Raw genomic sequence first — 15,407 nt, forward strand, 5'->3', positions numbered from 1 at the left:
ATATATATAGAGAGAGAGAGGATGGGCTGAATAAATAGATAGATAGATAGATAGATAGATAGATAGATAGATAGATAGATAGATAGATAGATAATAAATGATAGATAGATAGATAGATAGATAGATAATAAATGATAGATAGATAGATAGATAGATAGATAGATAGATAGATAGATAGATAGATAGAAAGATAGATAGATAGATAGATAGATAGATAGATAGATAGATAATAAATGATAGATAGATAGATAGATAGATAGAAAGAAAGATAGATAGATAGATAGATAGATAGATAGATAGATAGATAGATAGATAATAAATGATAGATAGATAGATAGATAGATAGATATTGCATATAGATCACTTGCACTCTGTATATATAGACATAGACATTGTATATAGATCACTGGCATTCTGCAGCTCATCCTCTAAATATAAATATCTATATACAGAGAGAGAGAGGATGGGCTGAATAAATAGATAGATAGATAGATAGATAGATAGATAGATAGATAGATAGATAATAAATGATAGATAGATAGATAGATAGATAGATAATAAATGATAGATAGATAGATAGATAGATAGAAAGAAAGATAGATAGATAGATAGATAGATAGATAGATAATAAATGATAGATAGATAGATAGATAGATAGAAAGAAAGATAGATAGATAGATAGATAGATAGATAGATAATAAATGATAGATAGATAGATAGATAGATATTGCATATAGATCACTTGCACTCTGTATATATAGACATAGACATTGTATATAGATCACTGGCATTCTGCAGCTCATCCTCTAAATATAAATATCTATATACAGAGAGAGAGAGGATGGGCTGAATAAATAGATAGATAGATAGATAGATAGATAGATAGATAGATAATAGATGATAGATAGAAAGATATTGCATATAGATCACTGGCATTCTGCAGCTCACCCTCTGTGTATATATCTGTATATACAGTAGAGAGAGAGAGAGAGGATGAGCTGCAGAATACATATATGTATATTGTATGTAGATCACTGGCATTCTGCAGCTCATCCTCTAAATATAAATATCTATATACAGAGAGAGAGAGGATGGGCTGAATAAATAGATAGATAGATAGATAGATAGATAGATAGATAGATAATAGATGATAGATAGAAAGATATTGCATATAGATCACTGGCATTCTGCAGCTCACCCTCTGTGTATATATCTGTATATACAGTAGAGAGAGAGAGAGAGGATGAGCTGCAGAATACATATATGTATATTGTATGTAGATCACTGGCATTCTGCAGCTCATCCTCTAAATATAAATATCTATATATAGAGAGAGAGAGAGGATGGGCTGAATAAATAGATAGATAGATAGATAGATAGATAGATAGATAGATAGATAGATAGATAGATAGATAATAAATGATAGATAGATAGATAGATAGAAAGATAGATAGATAGATAGATAGATAGATATTGCATATAGATCACTTGCACTCTGTATATATAGACATAGACATTGTATATAGATCACTGGCATTCTGCAGCTCATCCTCTAAATATAAATATCTATATACAGAGAGAGAGAGGATGGGCTGAATAAATAGATAGATAGATAGATAGATAGATAGATAGATAGATAATAGATGATAGATAGATAGATATTGCATATAGATCACTGGCATTCTGCAGCTCACCCTCTGTGTGTATATATATTTATATCTGTATATACAGTAGAGAGAGGATGAGCTGCAGAATACATATATGTATATTGTATGTAGATCACTGGCATTCTGCAGCTCATCCTCTAAATATAAATATCTATATATATAGAGAGAGAGAGGATGGGCTGAATAAATAGATAGATAGATAGATAGATAGATAATAAATGATAGATAGATAGATAGATAGATAGATAGATAGATATTGCATATAGATCACTTGCACTCTGTATATATAGACATAGACATTGTATATAGATTACTGGCATCCTGCAGCTCATTAGTTGCCATGAATGGTCATGATTAGAGAAAAGTCCTCATTTGGCCATTGCGCTCCAGTATCCTAATATCTGGCCCTATTTAATAATTTATGGAAATAGAAACATGAAGACTCTGGTATAATTTAGTGTTTTTACAATTATCTTTTACTATTTTCATTAATAATAATTAAAACAACTACAGCTGCCATCATCACTGCTGCAGACTGCACCTCTCCCCATGGTTCCATCCTCCTATTGGGACTAGTAACATTGCAATGATGGTAATGGTGCAATTACTCTTCCTACTATTTGCCCTACAGTTGTATCACTACTACTTTTACTTCCATCATTACCATTATTCTACTCTCTTGCCATTAGTCAGATGTTATTTTATCACTGTGGTCCTAAGTATTGCTGCTATTATGGCTCCATTATTTCCTTCCCTATTATTATTACTTTGGCTGCTGCAGCACCTCTTGGCGTTCCCCTTGTTACTACAACTTCTACTCTTACTGTCTTTTGCTGCAACTACTTCTTATGTTTTTGTCGTTTTCATTATTTCCAATCCTTTTTTCTTCTACTCCTATCCACAATGACTCCTTTTATCTCTTTACCACATGTACTACTATTGGTGGTGTTTGTAGTGATTTATTCCTGCTGCTTCTGGTCCTGGTGACCCTTTTATTCTCTATCATTGTTGCATTATTATTATTATCACCATTGTTCTTTTTTTTTTAACTAATGTTCTGCATTATTCCAGGATTTTCGCCTTTCATTTTCTTTTTGTGATTTTTTTGGGGGTGATGCCTCCCTTGTAAGTCATCGGTGCCCTGCTGGGTCGTTCCCATTCACTGGTTTGTGCTGCTGCTGCTCTTCTTGTTCTTGTAGTTGTTGTTGCTCTGTGGCTCTGAACTAGTTGGACGGGTTCTAGGGTGTTGCTGTCGCTTGTGATCCTCTGGCCAATGGCACCAGATCCACCCTGCTGTGCGTAAGAGCGCAATTATGGATTTAACCAAGCCTCTAGGAGCCCCAGCCAGCAGAGTGTGCACACTGAGCCAGCCACAGAGCCTCCTCCTCCTCCTCCTCCTCCTCCTGCTGCTGAGGCATCACTAAGGAAGCCTCCTCAGACTCTCACTCACTATTATAGAGACAGCTCCAGCTCAGGGTATGGAGGCCTGATCCCTACTGTGGAGAGAGAGCCAGAGACCCCCATCACCACCACCATCATCATCATCATCACCACCATCCTCACCCAGCAGCTGCCTGGCACCAGAGCATGACTGGAGTCTATGAGAGAAGGGTCCCAGCCATCAGAAGCAGCGACTTCCACTCTTCTTTCCAGTCTCCCAACATGATGCATCACCCATCGCAGGATTCTCCCACCTTACCCGAGTCCTCAGCCACAGATTCTGGCTACTACAGCCCTGGAGGGGCGGCTGCACACTCGCACCATGGCTACTGCTCGCCCACCTCTGCCAGCTATGGGAAGGCTCTCAATGCTTACCAGTACCAGTACCATGGGATGAGCGGATCTGCTGGGAGCTATGCGGCCAAAGCCTACTCCGAGTACGGCTATGGGAGCCCCTACCACCCCCACCACCAGTACAGCGGGGCTTACAACAGGGTGCAGCCCCCCAGCAGCCAGCCAGGTAAGAAGGGCTCATGTGTGGGCTGCTTGGCGCTGCGGGAGGCGCTGGCTGTCTGCACTGCCGGCTATTCGTGGCTGCGGTTCCCACCGGCCATAAATGAGTCTCTGTCTCTTCCTCCAAGGTTTTATCTCCGTAACCGAGGCGCCGCCAGTCAGCACCAGAGTAAACCGCAGGATCTGTGTCCAGAGAGCAGAAAGAAAACAACAGCAAGTGGGAAACTCCCAGATCGTCCCAGCAGGGACCCAGGGGGGCAGCAAGGGGGCGCCGGATCAAGGGGGCAGCAAGGGGGCGCCCAGATCCAGGGCAGCAAGGGGGCGCCCAGATCCAGAGGGCAGCAAGGGGGCGCCCAGATCCAGGGGGGCAGTAAGTGGGCGCCCAGATCCAGGGGGGCAGCAAGGGGGCGCCCAGATCCAGGGGGCAGCAAGGGGGCCCCCAGATCCAGGAGGCATTAAGGGGGCGCCCAGATCCAGGGGGGGCAGCAAGGGGGCGCCCAGATCCAGGGGGAAGCAAGGGGGCGCCCAGATCCAGGGGAGCAGCAAGGGGGCGCCCAGATCCAGGGGCAGCAAGGGGGCGCCCAGATCCAGGGCAGCAAGGGGGCGCCCAGATCCAGAGGGCAGCAAGGGGGCGCCCAGATCCAGGGGAGCAGCAAGGGGGCGCCCAGATCCAGGGGAGCAGCAAGGGGGCGCCCAGATCCAGGGGCAGCAAGGGGGCGCCCAGATCCAGGGCAGCAAGGGGGCGCCCAGATCCAGAGGGCAGCAAGGGGGCGCCCAGATCCAGGGGAGCAGCAAGGGGGCGCCCAGATCCAGGGGAGCAGCAAGGGGGCGCCCGGATCCAGGGGGCAGCAAGGGGGCGCCCGGATCCAGGGGGCAGCAAGGGGGCGCCCAGATCCAGGGGAGCAGCAAGGGGGCGCCCAGATCCCGGGCAGCAAGTAAGTGGGCGCCCAGGTCCCGGGCACTGAACAGAGGGGAAAGGAAGAAAGTCCGATCCACTGCAGGAGCACAAAGGGTAGCTGAGGGAAATCTGCCCCCCAAGACTGCAGTCATCAACCAGAGCAGAGCCCCCCTATTCCTACTCCAGCAGGGATCCAGAGCATATGGGGGGTAATATTCACAGCCCCTGCCCTAATATTAGACCCAGCAGTGATCCACCAGAGCATAGGAGGCTGCAATAAAGCATATACCCCCAGATTATGCCAGTGATCCAGAGTAGATCATATGCCAAGCAGAGATCCGGGGAAATGGGGACTGGACGAGCAGCTGTGCCACTAATATTTTATCGTTAGAGATGGTAAAGACTAAAGAGCCTCCAAATACTGAACCCACAGATGTGGAACAATATAATAATCAGATCATTACAGAGAGAATTGTAGAGAAAGAAATTCAATATTAGGAGATGACAAAATAACAATTTATGTATCTAATATTTGTGCAATAGGTCTTTTTAACTTTCTTTTATCTATCTAACAATTATCTATTGTCTATCTATTAGCTATCTATCTATCAATTATCTATCATCTATCTATCTATCTCCGTATCTGCAGGGCATTTTTCTGTTCGGGTCTCGGATCTGATCCCTTGTTGGATTCTTTCTGCTGCTTTTTCTGTGGTTTTCTTAATGTTTCAGGGATCAGTAGTTTAATATCTGCTGACTGTCATTGAGGGCTGATATTATAATGTTTGGGGTGGTCGGGGGTCTATTATAAGTTTTCGGGGTGGTGTCATATATTATATTTCTGGGTGGGGGGGTCTTGTGGTTTTTGGAGCATGTTCTGGGTTACATTGTATGGATATGAGTCCCTGTATATTTTGGGAAGCTGATGTTGGGGGCTGTTCTGTATATTGCGGCGGCTTTAGTTTGGGGGGCAGTGCAGAGGTTACAGCTGTGCCCCCCTGCTGGGAGCCGCTGTCTCTGTCTGGCTGGAGCAGGGTGACCGCTGAGTGCAGATTACAGGGCAGCCAGTCTGGGGGCTTTGATGTGTGTCTGGCCCGGGCTGGGGTTTCCCTTGGATCCCTCTCTATGCACATTAAACAGAGTCTGGTGCCTGCTGCTCCTGCTGCCCAGACTCGCTGACCGCAGCCTCCATTCATCCCTTCTGGGCAGAACTCCACAGTACAGCGCTGTGCACACTGCAGCCGGCAGCGGTGCGGTAAAGCTTCTGTGCAGAACAAACAGTCCCAGAACGGCACTAATGTAATAAAGGGCATGACAATAATATATGCCCTGTGATATAATAACACTGCAATAAAATGTAATAGGCTGCCCTGTGCAAATCTATTATAAAGCATCATTACATCATGTAATGTCACAGATATATCCCATTAATATATATATATATATACACTAATGCTACAAAGCAAGAGCAGAACCCCTGCTGACAATTATACAGTCATTAACAACTGTGATATAGATGTTATGTAATAATGTCACATCCTAATGATCTGGAGAAAATGTTGCAATCTGCTGCTCTGAGGACAAATACAATGTCATAAAGTGTCCTGCAATAATATTCTGACAAAGATAAATGTCACCTGCACTGTAGTATATACTCTGAAAAAATATACATACATTAATCAGTACTGTTATATAACACTGACGAAAACATAAAACAATTTAATCTGTACTGTATGCTCTGAATATATATATATATATCCTTATAGTTATATAACACTGAAAAAAACACAACACTTTTATAGACCAACATAAAACAATATAATATGTACTGTAATATACTACACAGTACTCTGAAAAATATATATCTCTTAATCAGTACTGTAATATAACACTCTGATGATTAAAGAAAAACCATAAACAATGTAATTTGAACTATAGTATACTGCTCAGAAAAGCCTAAACAATAACATATATTAATCTGTAGTGTAATGTACTACTCTGAAATATATATATATATATTAATCTGTAATGTAACTTGTAACTTGTCACTGATAAAATATAACATAAAACAATATAATCTGTACTGTAATGCACTGCTCTGAATATATATATCAAGAAAAACAGGCAGCACTCCAAATTAAATGTGAAAAAGTGGATACTTTACTGATCCTCTGGTGGATATACCCACACACAGATATATATATATATATATATATATATATTTGTTTTTTATTTAAAATAAATATTAAAAGAATATAATCTGCACTCTAATATGCAACTCTACAAAATACACACACACTCATATATATAATGTAATATACTACTCTGAACAAAATATATTGATCTATGCTGTAATATGAGGCTAAAATACAAACAAAACAACAACAACAACAACAACAACAAAACCAATCTGTGCACTGTACGATAATGCAAACATTGTGAATGATACAAAGTCTGGTGATTACTCTATAAGTGAAGGTACATTATAGGAACCTCTCGGGTACACTGCTATACTATAAGGCACAATGATCCTTTTGAAATATATCATACAGTTCTAACATGTTCTATATCTATTATCATACCAAAACTATAGCAATACAATACAGTTTGTATGATAGTATAATTTCACAGTATTTATGACTACATAATGTCGTATACCAATGCTCTGATCTGCTTGCACCCTGTAATAGAACACACTGTGCTCTAATATGTGGAGCTCCTATGTGTTATGGTAGTGATAGACTATATTAGTTATATCACATCTTATGCTATAGAGTTTTCTATTGAATGCCCATATTCTGTAGGTGGTAGGTATGGGGCTATAATAAATAAAAATGTCTACAGCAAACCACACAGCACTCTATATGATGCTGCAATGCCATACTGTCATGGGCTGGATATAAAGCGGCTGACAGCTCCTGTACAACGCGGCAATGGCAGAATGGAGGAGAGGGTCCACTATCGGGGACCCCCAAAGCTCCAGAGCGGAGGATGGAGGGGACACAGGGGCTTTCCAGGGACATCATTCCCCCCCTGTGTAGTGATCCCCGGCTGCCCCCCATGTTCAGTGCTCTCACACTGGATTACAGTCACTTACACACATTTAACCCTTTGCTTCTCCAGAGAAAGAAGTGTCAGAGCCGGAGGTGAGGATGGTGAATGGGAAACCCAAAAAGATTAGAAAACCCCGAACTATTTATTCCAGCATTCAGCTGGCGGCTCTACAGAGAAGGTTCCAGAAGACCCAATACCTGGCCCTGCCCGAGAGGGCCGAACTGGCCGCAGCCCTGAACCTCACACAGACACAGGTGAGAGCCGAGCTGAGGAAGATGGAGCAGAGCTGAGGGTGCCACTGACCATAGATAGATGGATGGATAGATAGATAGATAGATAGATAGATAATTGAGATATAGATGATATGATTGATAGAAAGATAATATACAGATGATAGATAATAGATAGATAGACAGATAGATAATAGATAGATAGATAATATATTGATAGATGATATGATTGATAGATAGAAAGATAATATATAGATAGATGATAGATAGATGATAGATATATAGATAAGATAGATAGATAGATAATAAATAGATAGATGATAGGGAAATGCATAGATAGATAATAGATAAATAAGATAAATAGATAGATAGAAGCAGAGCCAAAATATTACAATATGGCTGCACGTTTTTACACACATACCCTCTTGTCCAATATGAAATCTATAGAAAAACAAGCAGCACTCCAATCAGATATGTCACAGGCTTGAGAAAGGTTCTGTTATGTGACCGACCGAAACGTTGCCACATGGGCTAATAAAAAGTCCTTTAGTTTTTCATATCTGATTGGAGTGTTACTTATTTTTCTAGATAGATAATTGATAGATAGATAAATAAATAATAAATAGATATTTAACTTTGATTGCAGAATGTATTTCCCCTCCTAATATAACAGATGCATTACCAGCATATCTACAACTGTATGAGATGATTTTCTCATTTCGCTCTTTCTATAATGAATCGAATTGTAATGATAGATGTATAATTAGATATCAGATAGGAATAAAAAAAATAGATATAAAATGTCAGCAGTGGCTCCCGTTTTATTAGCAGAAGTGCATTTAGTATAATGGGTGAACAGTCTACATATAGCAGAGCTGAGATTGTCGCCTGGCTCTTTTGGGGACACTGGCAGTCGATGTGAGGCTGCAGGGATGAGGGTGAGCGATCACCCCACTGTGGAGGATGAGTGCAGATCCCTCCTGACCACATCACTGACCCTCTCCCCTGTGTCCTCTAATCTGCTCCACATGTGCAGAACATCACTGCCTGCTCCCCAATCAGATGGAAATGGCTGAAATCAAAGCTGCGGGTTTGTTACAGATAATTCAAGACAGGAGTTTGTCCAGTACAGGATAATATCATTATTTAAGAATCTGTATCTTCTTTAAGGATGTCTCCAAATTACTTCAGAGAGCAGATGAATTCCAAGTATATATTTTTTTTTGCACAAATAAGGGGGGCTTATGAGTGGTGGGCTCTGCTAGACACAGATGAAGAGACGTGGTGTTTGTCAGATGCAGCGACTGGTTCTGGATAGAGACAGAGATGGAAGCTTTCTCTATAAATACCATTGCTGAGTAGATATATGGGTGAAAGATTTTTTCCTTTATAAATAAATAGATCTGTAAATTAATATTACATAGGAAGATAAAGAGAGACTCATAAATCCTGGAATGGATATTTAGTAGATGGGAGGATAGACAGACCCATAGATGATAGATAGATAGATAGATAATAGAAGAGATAGATAATAGATAGATAGATAATAGATAGATGATAGATAGATAGATAATAGATAGATGATAGATAGATAGATAGATAGATGATAGATAGATGAATAGATAGATAGATCATGCATAATAGATAGATAATAGATAAATAGATGATAGATAATAGATAAATAGATAATAGATAGATGATAGATATATAATAGATCGATAGATAATAGATAGATAAAAAATAGATTTATAATATATAGATAGATAGATGATAGATAATTGAAAATAAATGATAGATGATAGAGATTCATAGGTAGATAATACATGGATAGCTGTTCATACATAATATATATATATATATATATATATATAAATAAATATATATATTTTAAATAGATCCATAAGTGAACATTACATAGAAAGAAAACTAGAGACCCATGCATCCTTGAATGGATATTTCAAAACAAAAAGTGATGGATAGACTCCTAGACATTAGTTAGATAGATAAAAAAGAGAAATAAGTGATAGATGATTCAAATTATTATATAAATGCTACATGAATAGATATTTATCCCTAGATAGTAAATAGATCCATGAATGACTATTTTGCAGGAAGATAGATTTAATACTGATGATCAATGTGATACAAGGATGCCCTCTCTGACGTCTCTCTTTCCTCTTCCTCTTCCATTATAGGTGAAGATCTGGTTCCAGAATAAAAGATCTAAGATCAAGAAGATCATGAAAAATGGAGAGATGCCCCCAGAGCACAGCCCCAGCTCCAGTGACCCCATGGCCTGCAATTCTCCACAATCCCCTGTGGTATGGGAAACCCAGGGCACCTCCAGATCTCTCAGCCATCACCCCCATGTGCATGGTCACCCCCAGACCTCCAATAACTCCCCTGCATCCACTTACCTGGAGAACCCCAGTGTGTGGTACCCAGCAGCTAATTCTCTAAGTTCCCACTTACAGAACCACAGCTCACTACAGCATCCACTAGCGCTGGCGTCGGGGACTCTCTACTGAGGAGCTACAAAAACTCTTGCAACCCTTTTTTATTATTATTTTTGGTTTTGGACAGTCCTCCTCCTGATTCATTGCTATGGGGAAAATACAGAAGAATGTATCAGATGGATTTTTTTTAAAGCAAAGTATATTGTGTAAAGCTTGTGCATGTAATTTATTGCATTTCAAGAAAACTTATTGGTTATTTTGTTGTTTTTTTTTGTATTTTTTATTTTATTTTTACCGATGGACTTGGACTCAATTTGGACACTATTCTCAATGGTGCCTTCAATCTATGACCTCATTTTTTCCCCAGAGAGACTTTGTTTTATATTTGTTTTGTTTTTTTTTGTTTTTTTTTTTTAATGTTTATTGTATCCCATGTAAATAAATGTAGATAGAGGAATTCAGCTGTATATTCTGGTTAAATAAAATTATTTCGACCATGAGACATGGTTGTTCGTTGGGAAATAGGTGCAGATTGTAGAATATGTGGGGGTGATGGTGGAAATGGATGGAAAACTGGGAATTGGATGGATTGCATCTGCATGATCAGATCAGCTTTGATCTGTGGGGAAAGGGACAGGTGAGCCTTTTAGAGCAGGGTCTCTTACCTGGTGTATTAAAATTTGGACTCCTGCTGAGTTGTGGCTGGATTTAATGTGTAAGAGGCAGCATAACTAGTGCAGGAACTTAGTAGATTAGAGCATGCAGTAGAGAGATGGGGGCTTGCAGAGGAGTTGAGGGGCTTGCAGAAGATTCAGAGCATAGGCATAAGAGCTTGTGGGGCTTGCAGAGGAGTCAGAGTATAGGTACAAGAGTTGGGCGGCTTACAGAAGAGTCAGAGTATAGGCATAAGAGTTGGGGGGCTTGCAGAAGATTCAGAGCATAGGCATAAGAGTTGGGGGGCTTGCAGAAGAGTCAGAGCATAGGCATAAGAGTTTGGGGGGTTGCAGAAGAGTCAGAGAATAGGCACAAGAGTTTGGGGGCTTGCACAAGAGTCAGAGTATAGGCACAAGAGTTTGGGGGGTTGCAGAAGAGTCAGAGAATAGGCACAAGAGTTTGGGGGCTTGCACAAGAGTCAGAGTATAGGCATAAGAGTTGGGGGGCTTGCTGAAGAGTCAGAGCATAGGCAAAAGAGTTGGGGGGCTTGCAGAAGAGACAGAGTATAGGTACAAGAGTTTGGGGGGTTGCAGAAGAGTCAGAGTATAGGCATAAGAGTTGGGGGGTTGCAGAAGATTCAGAGCATAGGCATAAGAGTTGGGGGGTTGCAGAAGATTCAGAGCATAGGCATATGAGTTGGGGGGCTTGCAGAAGAGTCAGAGCATAGGCATAAGAGTTGGGAGGCTTGCAGAAGAGTCAAACGGCAGAGAGTAGGAAAAAAGGGTGTCATGCAGATGCATGGGAGGTGAGGCTCATGTGTTGCCAGTAGACCAGGATCTCTGTATAAGGTGCAGCCAGAACAGTGAAGTTTGTCATTTAATGCAGAACCAGTATGGGATACAGAATACACAATAAAAGGACATTTCTAGTTTCAGGGGAAAGTGTGTTGTCATTATTTTGTTTTTTTAAAGCGCAGCGTTGCATTAAGCCAGAAGCAACCTAATGTAAGTGATGGGATGACCTGTAATCTCCACAGGAGCAAGGTATGCTCTGCAATGGGGAGAGGAACATGTAAGTGGTGGAGGGTTAACATATCAGGTCATCAATGAAAGCTGCAGTGGGGGCTGGAGAGCTGGGGGGCTTATTATACATGCTGATCAGGAACTCACTGAAGACTTCAGGAAGGACATGGTGTAAAATAAGAAGGACGTGTATGTAGAATAGGATCTCAATGTAGGAGGCAGCAGTGAAAGATGATATGTATGTAACACATAAGAACATGCCATGTCTGTACTACATGATCTCAGTACAGGTTATAGTGGAGACAGTAGAAATGCCAGCAAAATGTGTCGTGTCTGCTGCATAGGACTTTTACTTGAGCTGCAGAGCAGGATCTCAGTATAGAAAAATATTCAGACTTGAGAGTCCTCAGTGGTTGATACCTTTTAATGGCTAACTGAAAAGATGGGAACACATTGCAGCTTTCCAGACTACTCAGGTCCCCAATCAGAGGACTATAAAACATTCAGACTCCTTATCTATGAACTGGTCCAATATTTATGTTTCTCCCTCTCCCATATTGATAATTCTACTTCACATCACTTGTCTTGTCTATTGCGTTATTTCTGTGCTGTCTTGTGCATAAATATGTGATTCTTCAGATGTTGTATTAGTCAGTGCCTGATGAAGAGACCTGAGTAGTCAGGAAAGCTGCAATGTGTTACCATCTTTTCAGTTAGTCATTAAAAGGTATCAACCACTGAGGACTCTCAAGTCTGAATATTTTTCTATCTACTGGCTAACACGGTACAAAGATACATATCTTTCCTGGATCTTAGTATAGTGAGGACAGAGGACATGTGTGTTACAGGGCACATGTCATGTGTGCAGGGCACGATCGGCTGCAGCAGACACGACCTGCAGAGACATGCTGTGCAGCCTCAGGCGCTGTTACCTGTCTCCGTTTTCTTCTTTCCTCTGGAGTTGTGTCTGCCTCCCCCTCCCTGACTGTCTGCAGCTTCTTTGTTATTGCTGCCAGTTTTTCTTCTTCAGGCTCAATAACATTCAGGCAGGAGCCTCAGCTTTGTCTGAACCTTTAACTGTTGGTCTTAAAGCTTGAAGCCCAATAGATGCCACCAGTATATATATGTCCTCAGTATATATGTGTCCGCGGTGTATATATGTGTCCACGGTGTATACAGTATATATGTGTCCGTGCAGTATATATGTGTCCTCAGTATATATATGTATATATGTCCGCGGTGTATATATGTGTCCGCAGTGTATATATGTGTCCGCGGTGTATATATGTGTCCGCGGTGTATACAGTATATATGTGTCCGCGGTGTATATATGTGTCCGCAGTGTATACGGTATATATGTGTCCGCGGTGTATATATGTGTCCGCGGTGTATATATGTGTCCGCGGTGTATACAGTATATATGTGTCCGCGGTGTATATATGTGTCCGCGGTGTATATATGTGTCCGCGGTGTATACAGTATATATGTGTCCGCGGTGTATATATGTGTCCGCAGTGTATACGGTATATATGTGTCCGCGGTGTATATATGTGTCTGCGGTGTATATATGTGTCCGCGGTGTATATATGTGTCCGCGGTGTATACAGTATATATGTGTCCGCGGTGTATATATGTGTCCGCAGTGTATACGGTATATATGTGTCCGCGGTGTATATATATGTCTGCGGTGTATATATGTGTCCGCGGTGTATATATGTGTCCGCAGTGTATACGGTATATATGTGTCCGCGGTGTATATATGTGTCTGCGGTGTATATATGTGTCCGCGGTGTATATATGTGTCCGTGGTGTATACAGTATATATGTGTCCGCGGTGTATATATGTGTCCACAGTGTATACGGTATATATGTGTCCGCGGTGTATATATGTGTCCGCGGTGTATACGGTATATATGTGTCCGCGGTGTATATATATGTCTGCGGTGTATATATGTGTCCGCGGTGTATATATGTGTCCGCAGTGTATACGGTATATATGTGTCCGCGGTGTATATATGTGTCTGCGGTGTATATATGTGTCCGCGGTGTATATATGTGTCCGCGGTGTATACAGTATATATGTGTCCGCGGTGTATATATGTGTCCACAGTGTATACGGTATATATGTGTCCGCGGTGTATATGTGTCTGCGGTGTATATATGTGTCCGCGGTGTATATATGTGTCCGCGGTGTATACAGTATATATGTGTCCGCGGTGTATATATGTGTCCGCAGTGTATACGGTATATATGTGTCCGCGGTGTATATATGTGTCCGCGGTGTATACGGTATATATGTGTCCGCAGTGTATATATATGTCTGCAGTGTATATATGTGTCCGCGGTGTATATATGTGTCTGCGGTGTATACGGTATATATGTGTCCACGGTGTATATATGTGTCCGCGGTGTATATATGTGTCCGCGGTGTATACGGTATATATGTGTCCGCGGTGTATATATGTGTCTGCGGTGTATATATGTGTCCGCGGTGTATATATGTGTCTGCGGTGTATATATGTGTCCGCGGTGTATATATGTGTCCGCAGTGTATACGGTATATATGTGTCCGCGGTGTATATATGTGTCCGCGGTGTATACGGTATATATGTGTCCACGGTGTATATATGTGTCCGCGGTGTATATATGTGTCTGCGGTGTATATATGTGTCCGTGGTGTATATATGTGTCCGCGGTGTATACGGTATATATGTGTCCGCGGTGTATATATGTGTCTGCGGTGTATATATGTGTCCGCGGTGTATACAGTATATGTGTCTGCAGTGTATATATGTCCGCGGTGTATATATGTGTCCGCGGTGTATATATGTGTCCGCGGTGTATACGGTATATATGTGTCCGCGGTGTATATATGTGTCCGCGGTGTATATATGTGTCCGCGGTGTATACAGTATATGTGTCTGCAGTGTATATATGTCCGCGGTGTATATATGTGTCCGCGGTGTATACGGTATATATGTGTCCGCGGTGTATATATGTGTCTGCGGTGTATATATGTGTCCGCGGTGTATACAGTATATGTGTCTGCAGTGTATATATGTCCGCGGTGTATATATGTGTCCGCGGTGTATATATGTGTCTGCAGTGTATATATGTCCGCGGTGTATATATGTGTCCGCGGTGTATATATGTGTCCGCGGTGTATATATGTGTCCGCGGTGTATACAGTATATGTGTCTGCAGTGTATATATGTCCGCGGTGTATATATGTGTCCGCAGTGTATACGGTATATATGTGTCCGCGGTGTATATATGTGTCCGCGGTGTATATATGTGTCCGCGGTGTATACAGTATATGTGTCTGCAGTGTATATATGTCCGCGGTGTATATATGTGTCCGCGGTGTATACGGTATATATGTGTCCGCGGTGTATATATGTGTCCGCGGTGTATATATGTGTCCGCGGTGTATACAGTATATGTGTCTGCAGTGTATATATGTCCGCGGTGTA

The 15,407-nt window shown here is 41.5% G+C and overlaps 1 protein-coding gene across 1 annotated transcript; it reads left to right on the top strand.

The window, feature by feature from the left end:
• The first annotated feature begins 3,002 nt into the window (after window positions 1-3,002).
• Window positions 3,003-10,758, top strand: DLX5 (distal-less homeobox 5). Its single transcript, XM_073582083.1, has 3 exons — window positions 3,003-3,627; window positions 7,642-7,826; window positions 9,998-10,758. The coding sequence occupies exons 1-3, from the start codon at window positions 3,255-3,257 to the stop codon at window positions 10,328-10,330; spliced, it is 891 nt and encodes a 296-aa protein (XP_073438184.1). The 5' UTR covers window positions 3,003-3,254; the 3' UTR covers window positions 10,331-10,758.
• The last annotated feature ends 4,649 nt before the right edge of the window (window positions 10,759-15,407 follow it).

Source organism: Dendrobates tinctorius, unplaced genomic scaffold (genome assembly GCF_039654945.1).
Source record: "Dendrobates tinctorius isolate UK_male_01 unplaced genomic scaffold, ASM3965494v1 ptg000070l, whole genome shotgun sequence".
Classification (NCBI taxonomy): Eukaryota; Metazoa; Chordata; class Amphibia; order Anura; family Dendrobatidae; genus Dendrobates; species Dendrobates tinctorius.

What these genes read in the sequence shown, in the direction of transcription:
- DLX5 (XM_073582083.1), top strand. Translation starts at nt 3,255, where the DNA reads ATGACTGGAGTCTATGAGAGAAGGGTCCCAGCCATCAGAAGCAGCGAC. An exon ending in GCCCCCCAGCAGCCAGCCAG is followed by an intron (nt 3,628 to 7,641) that starts GTAAGAAGGGCT and finishes TTGCTTCTCCAG; the next exon opens with AGAAAGAAGTGTCAGAGCCG. An exon ending in TGAACCTCACACAGACACAG is followed by an intron (nt 7,827 to 9,997) that starts GTGAGAGCCGAG and finishes CTTCCATTATAG; the next exon opens with GTGAAGATCTGGTTCCAGAA.